The 18,866-nt window shown below is 36.2% G+C and overlaps 2 protein-coding genes across 3 annotated transcripts; both read left to right on the top strand.

Moving 5' to 3' along the window:
- Positions 1-651: 651 nt before the first annotated feature.
- Positions 652-8,570, top strand: elp5 (elongator acetyltransferase complex subunit 5). Its single transcript, XM_079866862.1, has 8 exons — positions 652-951; positions 1,028-1,088; positions 1,182-1,262; positions 2,430-2,641; positions 3,973-4,148; positions 4,223-4,318; positions 4,402-4,502; positions 7,040-8,570. The coding sequence occupies exons 1-8, from the start codon at positions 897-899 to the stop codon at positions 7,146-7,148; spliced, it is 891 nt and encodes a 296-aa protein (XP_079722988.1). The 5' UTR covers positions 652-896; the 3' UTR covers positions 7,149-8,570.
- A 326-nt stretch (positions 8,571-8,896) lies between these two features.
- On the top strand, positions 8,897-18,462 carry ctdnep1b (CTD nuclear envelope phosphatase 1b). Of its 2 annotated transcripts, none has more exons than XM_079868032.1 (7): positions 8,897-9,502; positions 11,934-12,000; positions 12,191-12,309; positions 14,790-14,978; positions 15,101-15,119; positions 17,059-17,143; positions 17,228-18,462. In XM_079868032.1, the coding sequence occupies exons 1-7, from the start codon at positions 9,389-9,391 to the stop codon at positions 17,286-17,288; spliced, it is 654 nt and encodes a 217-aa protein (XP_079724158.1). In that variant the 5' UTR covers positions 8,897-9,388; the 3' UTR covers positions 17,289-18,462. The 2 variants fall into 2 exon arrangements, with proteins under 2 accessions (XP_079724158.1, XP_079724157.1); XM_079868031.1 differs by having other exon boundaries at positions 8,899-9,502; positions 15,101-15,212.
- Positions 18,463-18,866: the final 404 nt, after the last annotated feature.

The following is an 18,866-nucleotide window of genomic DNA, read 5'->3' as shown; positions in this document are numbered from 1 at the left end:
ATATCACTAGAGGGCAATGTTAAGCTGTCACTAAATGTCATGTTGGGCCTTGAGGAAACAGACAATTAAAAAGCTTTACTGCCTCTTATAGGGCTGTCAAACGATTAATCGCGATTAATCGCATCCAAAATAAAAGTTTGTTTTTACATAATACAGACATAGAGGCTACAAAGCCGGGTTAAAAACAACGAGACTGATAATAACACTAATCATGGTTAAAGGGATAGTTCACCCAAAAATGAAAATCACTTACTCACCCACAAGTTGTTCCAAACCTGTATGAGTTTCTTTCCTCTGCTGAACACAAAAGAAGATATTTTGAAGAATATGGTTAACCAAACAGTTGATGGACCTCATTGACTTCCATAGTATTTTTTTCATACTATGGAAGTCAATGGAAACCAGATTCTTCAAAATATTCTCAAAAAGAAATGTATACAGCTTTGGAGCAACTTGAGGGTTGAGTAAATTATGTCAGAATTTTAATTTTTGGGTGAACTATCCCTATCCCTATCAAATGAGATTAGGGGTTTTCAATCTTTTAGATGCTATGGACATCGGAGAGACCACCAAACATGATCATCCTCATGCAAGGGACCCAGTGCTACACACTACAGCACAGTAGCTGGCGCTAATGCATTACTCAAGTTTGCAAACAGCGATGCAGAAGAAAGTAGCCGCTGTGCTTTTGGGAAATTGAGTATTCGCTGTAATCAAACTCGTGTTGATCGTGAATTTTACCATAACTCTTTTATATAACCAAGAGTTTTGAATTCTACTTGGGTCTTTAAGATGTTTAAACAATAGAGCTGGTGTAATAAGACATCCAGTTGCTTGCCAAGCCCAAAAGTGATTTGTTTAGCTGTTAGCTAATAGTGTTTATGAGCGTTTGAGTCATGCTGCTAGATGTGCTACAGGGAGCAGAGGCTGGAGGATTCATACTCATTCAAGGTAACATCGATACTCTCACCCCGTTTGTACATTTCTACACTACTGAGTATACTAAGTATATGTTTGTACGTTTCAGATACTGTCAAATGCACAGGTCGGGGCATCCTCAAGTGTTTTATTAATGCAGCATTGAAGAGGCAAGTTCCTGTCTGCAAATTTTTTTAATTAATTTTTTTATTGACTTACATTAAGTTGTTACAGTGTTTGGTTTGTGTTCAAATCTGTTAAAGGGGCGAGGACGTACATGTGCTGGGATTTGAGGCGAGTGAAACAGAAGTGTGTGCTGGCTTGGACAGAAGCTGTGTGCAGAAGTGAGCAAAATAAATGATATTTATATAATTTAAAGAGAGAGAGAGATTAACTTATGATTTGTGACTTGAAGTTGAGACGTGCTTTTATGCATATGGTGACACCTAAAAGCACCTAACATCATATAAATGAATATTAAATGGTACTGACAGTGTGTAATTTTAGGATGCACATAATTTAAAATCTTTAAATATCATAGTGCAGTGGTTTTCAACTGTTTTGCTTCAGGATTCAAGATTTTACAAGTGGTGACTTAACACCACACTAAACAGTTTATTGTGCAAAAATAAACAAAAATCACCTTAAAATGAAACTTTTTTTTTCCTTTTAAATTTATGCAAAACAAATATTGTAAGTCAGGGCTCCAGACTAATTTTTTTTTGTTGAAAATTCAGAAAATATAGGGGCACACCTTAAATCAACCTGCAAAACAAAGCAAAGTTATTCACATTTTCCCCCATTATGTCTGTATTACTGACTAATGCCTTGGTAATAAACAGTCTTAACTTACAGAAATTACAATATGCAGTTTTATTTTAAGTTTTGCTTAAACGGCAGTAGAAATGTTATATTTTATTAATAATAATAGCCAAAGTATCAAGTGACTGAAGAACCTGTACCAAAAAATTGTGCCACATATATATTTTTTGTTTTAGGTTTATAAGCCTGGTGGTTATTTTGTTACCTTAACCATGCATGATATTGTTAGTTACTTTATACTTATATAGTTTTCACTGATGTTAATTAACAAATATTATATGTGCAAAACAACAATAAAAGTATTAATATTAGCCATGTTAAGCAATTTATTAATTTGTGTCATAATATGCACAGCCTTTGACATAAATAATATTTATATTTTTAAGTTGATAAGCCTGGTTATTTTGCTATCTTCTATTTTTCATTATTATTATTTTTACCATATTTTGCTAACTATGTAGGATATTATTTATTTATTATTATTTGTATTTACCAAATTGTTTCCCCCTACTGTTTATTAACACATTTTGTAAGGGCATAAGCAACAGCAAAAGTGTAATATTTTAGTAATATTAGCATATTACTGAATAATTTACTACCATTCAGGACAGACATGCAGTCTATTTTGGGATTTTATTTAATTTATTTTGCCACTGAAATACTTTCTCATGTGTTCTGTGTGTTTAAAGGCTTCATTTTCATAAGGGTTTCCCTGATCCCCTCGGCTGGATGTGCAGATCATCTTTCACTGTCGATCAGCTCACTTCTCAACACATAACTAAGCTCATCAAAGACTCGCAGCATGTCAAAGCACCAGTACTTGTTATTGACTCACTCTCATTGGTTTTAAGACATCATGACCCTGTTGTCATCTCTCAAAGACTTCAAGAGCTCAGAAAAGGTGAAACATCTCACATTGACAAACTTCGTTGCCTTTAATGCCCGGCACACATTGTGTGATTTTGAGCTGTCCCAGATGAAAGATGACCAATCGTGGCTCCTAAACGCTGGTCCTACGTCATACAATGAGAGAGAGGTTCAAAGATGGCCATTGTCATGGTCTTGCAACCAAAGATAGCCTGTGATCATTTTCTGACAGTGTTAGAAATTTAGCATGATCATCTCACAGTGTGTTTGCTTCTATGACCTATTTCTACTAACTAACTAGCCAATAAAAATGCTACATGAAATGGTGTAATGATCAACGTAACATGCCACTAAAATTTAACATGGCGCTCCATTTACAAAATTGACATGCCTCTTTTCTCTAGCAATGACCATATACAGTGTTATGCATAAGTTTAGACACCCATGCTAAAGTTGACTAAAAAGAGGAATAAAAAATCATCTTTTGGAAATTGAACTTAATGCCTTAATTAAAAAAATTAGGAAAAATCCAACCTTTAAGGACACCACTTTTCTTTATAGCCTTCACCATACCTAGAGATTGGCATGGTTTAATTTCAGTTAGCCTAATAGCTGGTTTGATTTGCATTGAGAGATGATCTTATGGAAAGTACTCCATGCCAATCTCTAGGTATGGTGAAGGCTATGTGATGATGTGGGGCTATTTTAATTCCAGAGGCCAAGGGAACTTTATCAGGATGCATAGTATCCTGGATCCATGAAGTAACTGGCCTTTAAAAATAAAAATCTGCCTGCCTCTATGGGAATTTAACATAGGGGTGTACTCACTTATGCACCCTGTATTTTAAGGAAGAACATTTATTTATTTACGATACATTATTCATTCACAAAGAAAATTGGTGTCCTTAAAGGTTGGATTTTTCCTAATTTTTTTAATTAAGCCATTAAGTTCAATTTCCAAAAGATGATTTTTTATTCCTCTTTTTAATCAACTTTAGCATGGGTGTCTAAACTTATGCATAGCACTGTATTATCCATAGGACCATATTATTCTCTTTTTTTCAGCGCACATAAAAACCACAATTACCAAAGTGAGATTCATCCTGCTCTATTTGTTTACCACATGCAGATGGCGTTTTATTCTTCTATACTAACTTGCGTTGTAGCCTACTATTCAATAGGTGTCATCATCGTACAGTCTACATACATGTCGTACCCAAGTTTATTAGATCCATGTCGTACAGTGTGATTTGTAATGATCTTATAGGATTGCCGAAATCACACAGTCTGTAGCAGGCATTAAGTGTCGACTAATTCAAGACTTAGGAAATAATGCTCTTGTTTGTTTTTTCCACTGACCACTAGGAGGAGATGTTAAAACTATTATCAGTCTCCTGCATTCAGATTTGCATCTACAAGGTGTTGTAGGGATTGTAAGCCATTTAGCCAGTACTGTTATCTCTGTGGCACCTGCAAACAATGAACATCATGCCGTGGCTACGACTACACGACGCACAAAGTCAGGCAAAGTTATGCAAGAGGTAAGACATGAGGTTTTACTCTGAATAAACATGTGATTCTAAACTAAAATCATAAGTGTGTAATCAATTTATAGGAAGAGTATTTCAGTGTGTCCGAGGACGTGACCCTTTCTGTACAGGCCAAACTCCGTCAACCTGGGCATGTACAGAAAGAGCAAAAAGTAGCAGAGGTGAGCAAAGCCGCTTTGATTCTCAATGACTTTAGATGGAGGTTTTTGTTGTAACTTTTTGTCTTTCACTGTGATCTGAGCAGGCTGATCCAGCATCAAACTTGACCTTCAATCTACGCCTGTCTGAGGAGGAGAGAAGAGCCAAGGAGAAAGTGGCACTGCCATTTGTATTTAGCAAAGAGAAGTAAGAGACCTCTATTGATGAAAACAGTGTTATCTTGTGCTATCGGAATTAGCGTAAATATGAGTTTCCTAGTTAAAAATTGAACATGAAAAGCTCGGAGATCATTTTAATACCCAAGTCCCAGAGTTGGACGGGCCATAAACTTTAAACATGGCCGGGGGGAGAACGACTGCTATTCTTTATTAGTTATTTCCACAACAGCTATATAGCCTTGTCTTATCATTAGTGCATATTTACATACATGAATAATCATTTGAAGCATACTGTATTAGAAAATAGCCTGTATTTGACCATTATTCTAGAATTGTCAGCAAGCTGACTATCTTGATAGCATGGTGAATGTTTAATTGGTTGTCAATGAATGGAAAGCTAAATATCATTTTGGCTTTAATAAGAAGTCATAATGGTATTTAATAAAGATTTCTGTTCTTTCTGACAACAAAGCACTTGAATGCGACAAGCTCATAATCACAACTTCAGAAGTGGCAAGTAGGAAATTTCCGATGCACATGAAGGCAACATTAGTAAAATCAAAGTCAATCAGGCAAGTCATTTCACTAGGCGACCATCTTTGAAACACCTTTTGGGCAGCTATTTCAGGGGTATGTTTACAAGAAAAAGTTTACGAGACAAAACATGGAAAAGTAAAAAAAAAAAAAAAATATGCTGTATTCTGCTGCCAGGCCAGTAGTTGGCGAAGTCACTTTGTAAAGAAACAAAGTGTTATAGACTGAACACGTAATACTCATGCACATGGTGTCACCGCTTTTACACAAAGTTTACACGAAGACGATACCGGAATCGTTTTCAAAAAACGTAAACTTTGAAACCTGTTTTGAAAGGTTTTGTGTTTCAGGCCCCCAAAACGCTGCTGTTGTGTAAATGAACGGCCATCAATTGTGTTTCTAAAAGCTTAAATCATGACAAAAAAAAGCATTTTTCAGGATGGACCAGCCAATGCACATGTGCAGTCCTAAGCGCTCGTCTCAGAACACTGACTGTTTCTAAACCATAGCTTCTAACAGCAGCTGCAGTAACACTATAGGCTTGGGCTGCGTTCAGCCCCGACAAAAAGTTGCGAAACGTTTTTTAAACGGAAACTGTGGTGCGTTGAACACCCTGTTCTGATGACGCAAGAGTTGCTACTATGGCAGCTGAGAAGGCCATTCTTTGTGAAGAATTTTCGGAGCCTGATGAAATCGGTATTAAATACGTGGTTAATACTGCAAAATACGCTCTGTTACAGTCACTGCCCTTGCTGTCCAGAATAAAAGAGAACATCCCAATCGAGTGAAGGGATTTGTGGAAACTGTGGTTCCTAATTATTGTGATCCACTTCTTACCTCTGAGACTGTGTTATTATGATCTATATGACCTTATTATTTTTATTGTGAGTATTAGGTACTTATTATTGCTGATCACTGTTGATATGCTATATTTTTACTATAAAACTCTTACGACAAACATGTCTTCTTAATATCTTCAATTGTTGCGTACATACCGAACTGCAGCGGACACATTTGTAAACGACTTTACTTGGACCCATTGTGCGAGCTGTCGCTTTAATACCGCGTGGTTTATATACGTGTTGCTGCTGATTGGGCTGACATTTTTGACAAAAACCGTTGCACATCGTTTCCAGGAAACATTTCGTTCAACCCGGAAACCGTAGCAAAACGTTGCGCGCCGGTTTGAGCTTGAACATGCCCTAGATGTCTAACACACCTAACGACTTTACCAATTAGCGATTGGCTCTTTTATTTAGGAGGCGGGACTTATTCCGCCATATTGTGCATTGTACTTTCTCCCATTCATAGTAATATTAGTGCACCGTCTAATATTCAACCAGATAGATAGATAGATATAGATATTTAGATATATATAGATATATAGTCTTTGGTAATATTTATATACCATTCATATATTTATTAATATTTTAAATTATTTTATTTTTATGTTTTCAGTTTAAAGTTTTAGTATTCTTTTATGTGCTTTTGTCATTTTTATTTTTGTATTTTTCTATTTAGGTTTGATTAAAATATATTTCAGTTTTAGTAATTTTACTACTTAAATTTGTATTAGTTAGTTTTTATAAATTTTCAGTTAATTGCCAAGGCACCATTTCTAGTAAGTTTTTTTTTTCAAGTTTTTTTTAATCTAGTATTTATATTTTACTTTATTTCAATGAACAAAAACAATTTTTCATAGTTTTAGTTGACAATAAAAATACTGTTTGTAAAACAAAACGGATTATTTAATTAAAAACTAAAAATCTGGGTTACACTTTATTTTAAGGTGCCCTTGTTATAGTTTGACTAAACTATATTAACAACATATACTTACTGTAGGGTTTGGTTTAGGATTCGTTACATGTAATTATGTATAATTTACTGTTATAGGTATTTACTGTTATATTGGTACATGCAAAATATGTAACAAGGAAACTGTAAAATAAAGTGTCACCAAGATCTGAACAATTTTGATGTCTGAGAAGTTCAGTCTTTCATGCTGCAGTGTAATCTGTTTCCACCCCCCAGAAAATCAGCTCTTCTGAGGCCGACTCCTGGCTCGGGACGGATCATGTATGAGCCTGATGCCAACGATGACTTTGATGAGGAGGATCCAGATGATGATCTTGATGTGTGAATGAAGACAGTCCACATCATGTCCTAAATCTGGGAATGTCAAATCCATCTTTAAAAAATATTTATTTATGATTCTTTATTTTTATTATGAATCAAATAGTCAGTTTGTTCTCAGCTATTACAAGACCAGGTTTAAGGATTTTATTTTGACATAAATTGATGAACTTCTTAGTAATGTTATGCAGTTTTTGTATTTGTGGATAAAAAGCATTTATTTTCAACCACTGATTTGAAAATACTTAAGCATAATTCCCCAATTATGATTATTCTTGACTTATGACTAAGCTCATGTTGTACAGTTTATTTCATTCTGGGTTTTTTATATACGTTTTGTAGACATGCAGCTTTTAACTTGTTGGTGGAGATCTTGAACAAAGCTCATGGGACGATACTCAAACTTTGTGCCATGTGAGGTCAGACATGCTCCAAACAAAATAAAGTACAATAAATGATCAATAAAATTATATTGAAAGTCCAACATACATACAAATTGTACACATTTTTGACTTAAGCTTTGTTGACCAGTGTGATTAAAGGTTAGTTCACCCAAAAATGAAAATTCTTTAATTAATTACTCACCCTCATGTCGTTCCAAACCCGTAAGACTTTCGTTCATCTTCGGAACAAAAATGAAGATCTTTTTGATGAAATCTGAGATCTTTCTGTCCCTCCATTGACAGCTACGCAACTTGACGCTTCAAAAAGTTCATAAAGAGATCATAAAATTAATCCATATGAATTGAGCAGTTTAGTCCAAATTTTCTGAAGAGACACGATCACTTTATATGATGAACAGATTAAATTTAGGCTTTTATTCACATTTAAACATTGATCAGCGGACATATACAGAAGCTCAACCGAACCAGCTTGACCTGCGAGAACAAACCTGGTTGGTTCATGCTGAAGCTCAAACGTGCTGCGTAACACGAGAATGAACCTCATTGGTTGAGCTTCTGTTTACTAGATCTGATGTGTGTTGACCAACAGAAAGCTGCTTGTTTGGAAAGTGATTTCTGTATGAGCTGTGCTTCATACATCGTTATACTTACAATAGACATTAGGCGTTTTTTCCCTGTGAAATATAACAAATCAATTTTAGTAACATACTGATAACAGAAAAAGACACTCGCTTGTCACCAACTACTGGCGTAACAATAACATGCTTAAATTCGGCATGAAACGGCTTCTCGAACAAGAAAATAATGTAGGGAGGAGCTTACTATTGTCATGGTGAATTGATTGGATGGTTGGATTGTTGTCGTTTGCTATTGGTCGATCTCATGTGAGTGACAGGTCGTCCCGCCCTCGCACCAGTAGATGTTGCTGCAAGAGGGAGGGGAAGTTATTTTGATTAAAGATTGAGGCATACGAATAAAAAAACGGATGTGCATATATTATTTATAATAAATACTCCAATATTTTGAAAAGAATGTTACGTTTTGATTTCATGGGGACTTTAAAGTGCTTCTGAAGTTTTGGTGAGCAAATTCAAAAGACTCGCGCGGTGAATCAAAATCTCATCACTACGCTAAATCTTTTGTTTGTTCATTTTAATAATTTAATATCACACACAAATAAGGACTTGTTTTTTTTTTTTACTTCACCACTGTCATCAGTAAAATAAATTAAATGACAAAAAAATTGTGAAAGCTTCCTACGGTTTGAATTCTCACTGGTGAACACTGAATGGGAACTCAAAAGTCTTTTTGAAAAACGCCGCGGCCACGTGAGCACAAACTTTATGTCTCTTCGCGGAAGTGACGTCAGGGAAGCGATGGCGGCCCGTGTTGCTCTACCGTATTGGCTTTAAACTGTTCTCGGCGTTGAGAAATTGTACGCTTTTTCTTTTCGCTTTCTCAAAGATTCTCAAAAAAGAAGCGGAATACGCATATTGGTTTTAATGTTGCAGCAGATGGACGGTCGCACTTCGCGTGGCTTTTGGCAGAACGGAGACATTTGTTCGACACTCCAGTTTGTTTGACCACCTTTAGCCAGCGAGCATTTGAAGGAGCCGGACAGAGAAACTACCTCTCTAAAGATAAAGACATTCACCAAGTGATATTTAACCCACGCACTTTTGTTTTGCGAACGCTGCACTTTAGCACCCTTCACACGTTTGTTTGAATCATATCAAGGCGCGTGAGGTGTGAAGTTGTGAATGGTTGGCAGGACCTTATTTCCACAGGTGTGTTGTGTTGCTCTTGTCAGCGGTGTAAATCACACCTCACGGACTCTGGTGTTATGGTTGACATGCTAAAGACCCGCCAATGTCTGCTCGGTGTGCGCACTTTCCTCGGCGTGACATCCAGGCTGTGGAGCTTCTTTTTATACATCCTCAGGAAGCACATACGGACGGTGAGTGTCCTTTTCATGTGTGAGCAACTTTTGTTTCGTGACATGGCACTGAACTTCCATGCAGGTGTCTGAAGGGGAAGCAGACACCTGTCTGGAAACATCCCCAATCTCCTAGATGTTAATAAAGCAGCCAGTGGCTTTTTATTTCATGTTTAGGTAACACTCTATTTTAATATAGATATATTATATTATTTATATATTTTATTTTCCCTATAGTAAGTACATGTAGGTGCTTGATATTTCTCACTACTTACATATATAATTACACTGTAACAATGACACCTTAAAATAAAGTGTAACCCCAAATCCTAATCTTAACCCATAGTAAGTACATGTAGTTAATTGCTATTACTCAGTACTTAAATGTGTAATTACACAGTAATAGGGATACATTAAAATAAAGTGTTCCCCATGTTTATTCTGTGCAAGTGGTCTGTGATTCATTAGAGAGACACAGATGTCCATTAAGACATAGTTGGTAACCGGACAACTTGTTTGCTGGTTATGAAGAATAACATGTTACACTGAGTCCATTAAACACTGACATTTACAAACTAATGACAACAGAGTTGTCAACTCCTTAAATTGGTAAATGTGACACTTTACTGTGGCGTAAAGCGTTAATAAACAGCCGAACATGTACCATTAGTGTAAAATAAGACTTGACACCAAAATTAGTTGAAATAATTTTAATTGTTTGCAACCAGTGTTATTGTTTTTACTAAAACTATTGAAAACAAGATTTTGTTCAATAAAATCAAGCTTAAATAAAATATAAATATTTGATGGAAAAACTGATTAAATTAAAATAAGTTTAAGAGAAAGAACCTTAAACTAAAATGTATATATCATGTTTTACTGTGAGCCTAAACAGGGTAAGAGGATAAATCAAAAACAATTTTTAATAATATTAATGAAAATAGAGGATAATATACTAATAATAATATGTGAATATTATCCAGTGGGTTTTTGTTTTTAAGAAGTAGCTGATAAATGGGTCACATGCTTTAGCTCAGAGTATGTAAACACTTTGACTAGGAAAACAGGCTGTAATCCCCCTGTGCACAACAGGCTTTGGCGAGCCAGTTGTATAATAATCTTTAAGATGATCATTAAGATGCAATTATAGAAGTATTACTCGTCTGGGACTCTGATATGGGTGGCGGAGTAGCGGACACTTCTCTGAACATGCTTTACAGTCATGCAAGCATCGGGTCGGTTCAACCTGACCTGATATTATGAATGAGTCCTTATTGAGGCCTAATGCAAGTTGGGAATAAACAGCCCCCTTTTCAAAGTCACCCTGGCAGTTTCGCTCGGCTGTTCTCTCCGAAGTTCCTCTGACGCTTTTAGACAGCTGGGAGAGCTAAAGATAGCTCAGAAGAGAGGGATTTGGAGAAAGAGAGGAAGAGTATCCACATTGTGGTGAGTGCTGGACTGAAGCAGAGGGTCTCGGACCTCTTAAAGAGACAGTGATCTGAGTTTGAGCTCAGTTCAGTTCCTGAAGGTTGCGTACTTGAGTAAGCAGCTAATTGACCAGTTGTGAAGACCAGGACACCTCTTGAGTTAATGTTGACTAATTTAGGGTTCTAACGGTCACGGAAAACCTGTATTATCCGGCTAAATTGTCAATTTCTGGGCCTAGACATGTTTTTAATAACATATTAGGCATGGAGATTTCTATAGTAGGCTAAATTTTAATGATCAGCCTATATTGATTATATATCATGAATATGTTTATTTCTTTATCCATATATTTATTTTATTATTATTTTTGTTTGCCAATCTTGAATATGGAGAGCAGAAGCGCCCTAATGCCAATGTTTAATAGTAATATTTAATTAAATAGGCCTATTGCTTTTTAAAAAATAAATATAAACAAATAAATATTTTAAAAATATTAATAACAAAAATTAAGTACATGGCATTAACAGTCATAAATTTAAAGTTCACCAAAAACTATTTTGAAGGGGGGGTGGGGTGGTATGTGATGGATGGATGGATGGATGGATGGATGGATGGATGGATGGATGGATAGATAAAAAAAAATATTGGATGAATGGTTGGATTGATAGATAGTCAACAGTATTTTTAATACAACCTGTATTTTTAAATTTACTATACTTTTTATTTATTTATTTAAATTCTGGATAATGTAAAGTTCGACCTGCTTCAGCAGTGATAGACAAGCTTTTTTTTAATTGTGCTTTCATGTGATGTTTAAATGGTCGTTATTCACTTGTCGTTAGAGACTAGTGAGTTCTGAAAAGTTCAGAGTTAATAAATGCAGACCTAAATGTTCCATTAAAACCATTATATCTTGCTAAATAATCTGTAAAAATGTCCTCTGCTGCATTGTACACGTGTCATGCTCATGCACTGTGCTGTACTGAGGTGGACTGTTTCCTGTTTTGTCTTCTTCCTGTTCTAGATAATCCAGTATCAAACGGTGCGATATGACATTTTACCATTGTCCCCCATTTCCAGAAACCGACTCAGTGAGTATATCTTTTCTTCTCCTCAAGTTTTATTCGTGATTATTATGACAACACAAAAGCTGCCGGTGAGATTTAACATGTCCGATCTGAGTGTTAGGCTACTTGTCTTTGAGACAGTGTTGTGTTTGTGTGAAGTCTTTTCATATATACGTTGACTGACCTGTCAATTTGTGTTTGTATTCATGTTCAGACACCGTTAAGCGGAAGATCCTGGTTTTAGATCTTGACGAGACATTGATACACTCGCATCACGATGGAGTCCTCAGACCTACAGTGCGGCCCGGTACACCGCCAGACTTCATTCTCAAAGTAAGATGAAACATTTTTGTTACAGAGTACATTGAATTTGCACTATAAAATGCACATCTATAGACCAACGCTCATTAAAAACCTAGAAATATCAGGTATTGTGATTCCAGGCCAGGGAAATTCATGGAAATTTCCATTTACGGTTACGTTTTTCTAGTTATGCTTGGCTCTAAAATAGTTAAATAAAATCTTTGTTGATACTATAAATACATAAATACTATTTTTTAATTATACATTATAAAAGTAAAATAATTATAATATTTATTAAACAAATAAAAAGCTATATAAAATATAACATATTAAAATATAATAATAATAATAATAATAATTATTATTATTATTATTATTATTATAGACTATTATCAGGGCTGTACGTTAACTTTTTTTGAACATTGGTATGATATTGCTGTAGCTGGTGCTACAGTTGAAAGTTTTATAGCAATTATAGCACAATGAAACGTGCTATAAACATAAGAAACGCCTGTTACCATTTCTGAAAACAACCATAGTTCATCATGCATACTATATATGTATGCTAATTATGTTATCAATCACTCCCGTTTAGGGGTGGGTGATAATTTATTCTGTTGTTTTTGAGTTTATGGACCAAAATAAATTAAATAAATATGAATAGAAGTCTCATAAAACTATACTTAACAAAGAGCCCATTTTTCATGAGCATATTTTCCCAGGAAATTATTAATTTATTAAATTATTATTATACTTCAATATATTTACATAATATATCTGAATTCCTAATCTTTATTATTAATCGTATTATAATCTGTGAGATACACACATTTTTTCATCTGAAGAAGGAGAGACGCAGGTCGATCAGTCGATCTCTCTCACTTGCTGTCTGTTTAGGCTCATTTAGTCCAAATCTACAGAGCCTCTGTGCAAATCACAATGGTAAACGGAGTCTTAATAAAAAAAAAATATTAACTTTATTAACTTGTTTAACATTCATGACAAATCATGAAGTGTAAAACAAGAAGGACATGTGAACATAACGGTTGCTTGCATTCCTCTGCAGTTGGCTTGCCAGTATTACAAAATTGCGGGTATCGCTGCAGCCCTACATGCTTGACATAGGCCCTGTTTACACCTGGTATTAGGTTGTGTTTTGGTCGATCGGATCACAAGTAGACGAGACAGACACATTCCTGTTTACACCTGGTGTTTTAATCCGTCTCTTTTGTCCACTTTCAACCACTTCTGTCCTGATTTCTCTGAGGGGAGGGTCTATGGGCGGGTAAATGGACAAAATAGACCTTTCGATCTAATGGACAAACGAAGCTCGTGCAATTTACATATGAACGCGACCAGGGATGACTGAAAAACATCCGGAGAGCATCAGCTTTCGTTTCTGCTCTGACAGCCACAAGAACACGTCGAACGCTGAGTGCGTGTTAGAAATCAGGAATGGTGAGAGAACATTGTGCTTGGTACGTTTTTCATCTTCACACCAAACTTGGGCCCGTAATCGCTGCTCGCAGCTATATATATATTTTTTTTATTATTATTTTTTTTCTGCCTTTTTGCCACTTTTGGGGCCCTTAACATGCTCAAAAACTCTTGAAATTTTGCACACACGTCAGAAGTTTAAATCCCATCTGGCTAGCGCACTTCCCATAATGTTCACACATTAGATCAGTAGGCGGAAAGACTGTCTTTTGTGGCTGTTCGAACACATTCGACCACATGAGCGTTTACACTACGAAAGCAATCCGGTCAAATGTGTTTTTGACTATCTCTGGAAGTGGTCAAAAGTGGACAAGCTCAAAACGTTTTAGACCCAGTTTACACCTGTATTTAGCGTCGTCCACTTGTGATCCGATCGACCAAAATGCATCTTAATACCAGGTGTAAACAGAGCCATAAAGACAAAAACTATGATAACTACTTCTCACTAATACTTTTTGTTGGTTAGAGTATTTATTTTTCCAAAAATCTCCCTGTCATTTCAGAAAATGGTAAAACTGCGAGCATGTGAACTATAAGCACATCTGAGGAGCAAGTCAGCGATGCTAGGTCAAAGTAAAACAAGGCTCGAGTCAGTGCGCATGTACCGCTTTGAGTTATTTTTCACAGCTTATTGTGCTTAATATGTTCTGTGCTGTTTCTCAATCATGCATGTTTGTTTATCACTCTAATGTGTCAGTAAACTTTAAGCAGTGGCTACTTCGTTGCGCGAATGTATTTATATAACGTGATATGCATGAAATGGCTCTCGTTTCATCACTACGAAAGCTGCAGCGCATATGAGTGGGAAACAAACAAACTCTCACATCATACAAACAAACTGGTCTGTCTTACACGCGTGTTACTGTGGTAAGTTTTCATCGTGCAGAACAATTTTTTGTATGTCGCACTGTACAGCCCTGATTATTAAACTGCTTCTCGATTAATCATGAATCGCTGTTATTTTCACCCAAATGTCTCTTTCATTTTCTCATGTAAACTGTCATTTTTTGCAGGTGGTAATAGACAAACACCCAGTCAGATTCTTTGTACATAAAAGGCCGCATGTCGACTTCTTCTTAGAGGTGGTCAGTCAGTGGTATGAGTTAGTAGTGTTCACTGCTAGTATGGAGATCTATGGCTCCGCAGTAGCTGATAAGCTGGATAACAACAAGGGAATCCTAAAAAGAAGATACTACAGACAGGTAACCACTGAAACTCTTTACATTTCATTGTTCTTAAACCTTTCCTATGAGAAATATGGAAAAGGCAGACATTAGTCACGGATATATTTCAACAACACTCTCCGTTTCTTTATCTTGTGCAGCACTGTACACTGGATTCAGGTAGTTATATTAAAGACCTGTCCGTTGTACATGATGACTTATCAAGTGTAGTCATTCTTGACAACTCGCCAGGGGCATATCGCAGTCATCCAGGTAAGACTATAACAATGCGCTGTAGTTTGCACTGCTTCTTTGCAGGATTAACTTGTGTGTGAGCAGTTGCCCAGCTGGTCTCACTGCATGATATCTGTGGTTGTGTACTTTAGGCCATTTCAGCCTCACCGTGTTTAGCATGCTCAGCATCACAGTAATCTATGCCATATGCAAAAGCAGGATTTAATATCATATATAGGATTTATATATCATATTATATAGTCAATTTTTTTCGAATGAATTTTACTCTGAAATGCATTACATTATGGAAGTAAATTATAAAGTTGACTTTTGAAGTTGAAATTGATCATACACATACATCGAATGAACATCTGAACTTTAGGATGCAAAGTAAATGACTAAATAGAAAAACAGCCATTTAAACAACACTGATCAATAAATGAATAGCTTGGTCTTGAATAAAACACATTTTACTGCTCTGTGATGGGTTTTTTGTTGTCACATGAGAGAAATTTCACTGACAAAAAAGGTCCATTGTCTGCTGTCATTGTCAATAGTGCAGTGATGTAAGTCACTTTCAAACCAAGCAGATTTCTGTTGTTCAGTGCAGCGAATCCATGTGACCAACAATGATAAATGTAACCAACCGCACATTTAGTCACAAATGTATATATATATATATATATATATATATATATATATATATATATATATATATATATATATATATATATATATATATATATATATATATATATATATATATATATATATATATATATATATATATATACTGTGCAAAAGTCTTAAGCATGTTAAAATTAAAATTAAAATGCCTAAGACTTTTGTACAGTACTGTAGATTCAAATGTATGTTTGCCGATTTTCAACCCGCTTTGTATTGGTACAATGACGGTAGTATATATAAATTAACAGTGTGTTTCTTTTTCTCTGTGTTACCTGGACTGAGAAATTCCAGTTTATTTGTCAGCAAAAGTCCATTTGACAGCTCCAGAGCTTTCGTGAAAACTACAGATTATACTTCCACGTTTTTGTATCCCCGCCCACTGAGAGTCGGATCGACAGAGGGTTCATCTACTCTTTAAACAGATTTATTGTAAAAATACTCTGGCAACAGCCTACATGACGGCATTTTGTTTCGGTTGGTTTGGCAGAAGGTGCGCTCCCCCCGTTCCTCTTTTTCTAAATGAACGGATGAAATGGCAGTTTCTTTCGTTTTTTCCCTCTCGTCTGTTTCATCTAAAACACTGTGTTCATAGTCATTCAGTTTAAAATGTAGACTACAAACACAGAGGTTTATCTGATTTTCCGTCGCAGTGTCCCGTCGTCTCCATATTTCCTATTCTTTGCAGCCTTTAGCTTCTGCCCACAACACTCTGGATCCTTCACTGGAAACCGAAAATAACTTGCTCCCGCTAAACGTTTATTCTTTGCATTCTTGCACCCAGGAACAATACAAGTCAACACTGTTGTGTCTATAAGTTTGCTAAGAAGTATTTCCTACTCAAGCAAAGCGGTATTTGACTGGTCAAGCCTATCCAATAACAGACTTGGAGTGGCCTTGGACGACAACATGCCCAGTGCATTTTGGGTGTTTTCCTATTTATTACCTGTTTCCTATCTGTTAAATTTAAGTTCTCCTACCTATTTGGCAAAAGGGAAGATGACAGCCTTTTTTCTGTTTTCTCTAGTCAGGTAGCACCGATTTCAGAAATGATTTCACCTTTCTACCGTATAGACATCCAAGTTTTCTTGAAAACCCATTTATTATAAAAGGTCTACTGAGGAAAAAGTGGTTTTCCTCCAGAACGTGTTTGGTTTGAATGTGTAATTGTTTTCTACATTTCTTTTATTCTGACCCATAGATAATGCAATACCTATAAAGTCATGGTTTAGTGACCCCAGTGACACAGCACTTCTTAACCTGCTGCCCATGCTGGATGCACTAAGGTAAGGATCTTAAAACATGGAACAATTTTTATGCTGTTCACTTGAAGTCGTATAGCACCACTTCATTATGTGTTCCCCCTTCAGGTTCACCGCAGACGTACGGTCCGTCCTGAGCAGAAATCTCCACCAGCATCGACTCTGGTGATCATCCGACCGAGGGCTTTCTTCAAGTCCGTTCTTTTTTTGTTTCGTTTTGTCGAACTGCTTCCCTATCTGACATCCGCCTGATCATTCTCCCTCGACTCTTGACCCATCGCCTTCCAAAAACGGCCTTACATGAGGTCTATCAGGAGGAGAGTCAATCCTGAACTCAAAAGGGATGGAAAAGGCAAACTTTAGGATGTTTCAGGAAGCTTTTTTGCCTACGGTTTTTTTTTTTTTCTTCTTCTTCAGAATGGAGTCTCTGCCTTACAGTTCTACCTATGCTGATTGTGTGCGAGTTATGTTTGTGCTATGTGTGTATGAGGACATCTGCTGTTTTTCTTTTTAATTATTTGAAGATATGAAGTGGCTGGACACTGAAGCAAGATAAAAACAAACCTTTTCATGACTTGCGTCTTCAATTCCAGTTTGGGACGTCATACCTCACTTCTAAAAGGTGGCGCAAACGGAGATCTACTAAACAGACTGGCTTAAAAAAAAAAAAAGCCACAGAGACTCTGCACATCTAATAGTTCACTGGAAAAACTATTGATGTCACAGACAAGTTGGGGGTTATTGTTGTAGAGTTGTGTATGCTATTATTGAGGTACTGTCTTGGAAAACATGGGTTTTAACGACTTCTGTATGGTAGACCTGTCCAAATTCAGAATGTGGAAGATAGTATTATCCATATTCTGCAAAAAATTCTTTTTTTTTTTTTTTTTATTCTGGTCAATTGTCATCCTGTTTTAGTTTCGGCAGTAAATGAATTTTTCATGATTATCAGGGAGGATGTAATAGAATATGTGCTTTGACGAAGCTAAACGACAGATTTTAAGCCTTTCTGCTCTAATTCTTCTCTACAAGAATGTATGTGGTTGGTTATGAAATCCTACCACTTGGGCGCCTTTTTACAATGTATTTTTTTCCTTCCTGAAAATGTAATAATGACAAGACTTGAATTTATAAAACTTGTACTTCATTGTATTGAAGAGCTGACTGAGCAACAGACACCTTTTTTTTTACTCAAGGCCTTGTTGGTTTCTCTGTGCACCTGTCAGATAATGTCAATTCTGTTCTCATCAATCAAACACTTGTTAAGTCTCAAGGCAGCTTCCTGGGACACAAGGAGTCCATAGACCTGTGCACGTTACTAATAAAAACGTGTCACTATCTCATACTCTGGGTTCAGTTTCCTTTTACGTTATATGTTTTTTTTTGTTGTTGTTGTTGTTGTTGTTTTCGCCGCTAGGGGTCGCTAACCTCTTACAATAACAAAGGCGTAGGTTGATGACGCACAAGCGGAATTATGGAAATTGTCGTCATGCTGATGGATCTAATAATGTTTATGGATGAGTGAATACATTGATGTTTTTAACATGACTGTGATATGAAGCAGGTCGCGATTGCTAATGAGAGACAGATATCAGCGGCACACGCGAGTCCCGCGGATATAAAGGAATAAGGACATTTCATTCTACCGAACTACATGCAAGTGCTGAATTACTACTCACAGGTCAGTTTATTAGACGAATGAAACTCGTGAGGTAACGCAGCGCTGTTTCACTTGGTCTGACTCTAA

This window comes from Squalius cephalus, assembly GCF_949319135.1.
Source record: "Squalius cephalus genome assembly, chromosome: 3".
NCBI classification, from domain to species: Eukaryota; Metazoa; Chordata; class Actinopteri; order Cypriniformes; family Leuciscidae; genus Squalius; species Squalius cephalus.
Note: the sequence above shows the minus strand (reverse complement) of the source record. Positions and strands in the feature narration are given on the sequence as shown.

What these genes read in the sequence shown, in the direction of transcription:
- elp5 (XM_079866862.1), top strand. Translation starts at nt 897, where the DNA reads ATGCTGCTAGATGTGCTACAGGGAGCAGAGGCTGGAGGATTCATACTC. An exon ending in CAGGCAAAGTTATGCAAGAG is followed by an intron (nt 4,149 to 4,222) that starts GTAAGACATGAG and finishes ATCAATTTATAG; the next exon opens with GAAGAGTATTTCAGTGTGTC. An exon ending in TTTGTATTTAGCAAAGAGAA is followed by an intron (nt 4,503 to 7,039) that starts GTAAGAGACCTC and finishes TCCACCCCCCAG; the next exon opens with AAAATCAGCTCTTCTGAGGC.
- ctdnep1b (XM_079868031.1), top strand. Translation starts at nt 9,389, where the DNA reads ATGGTTGACATGCTAAAGACCCGCCAATGTCTGCTCGGTGTGCGCACT. An exon ending in CGCCAGACTTCATTCTCAAA is followed by an intron (nt 12,310 to 14,789) that starts GTAAGATGAAAC and finishes CATTTTTTGCAG; the next exon opens with GTGGTAATAGACAAACACCC. An exon ending in CCCATGCTGGATGCACTAAG is followed by an intron (nt 17,144 to 17,227) that starts GTAAGGATCTTA and finishes TTCCCCCTTCAG; the next exon opens with GTTCACCGCAGACGTACGGT.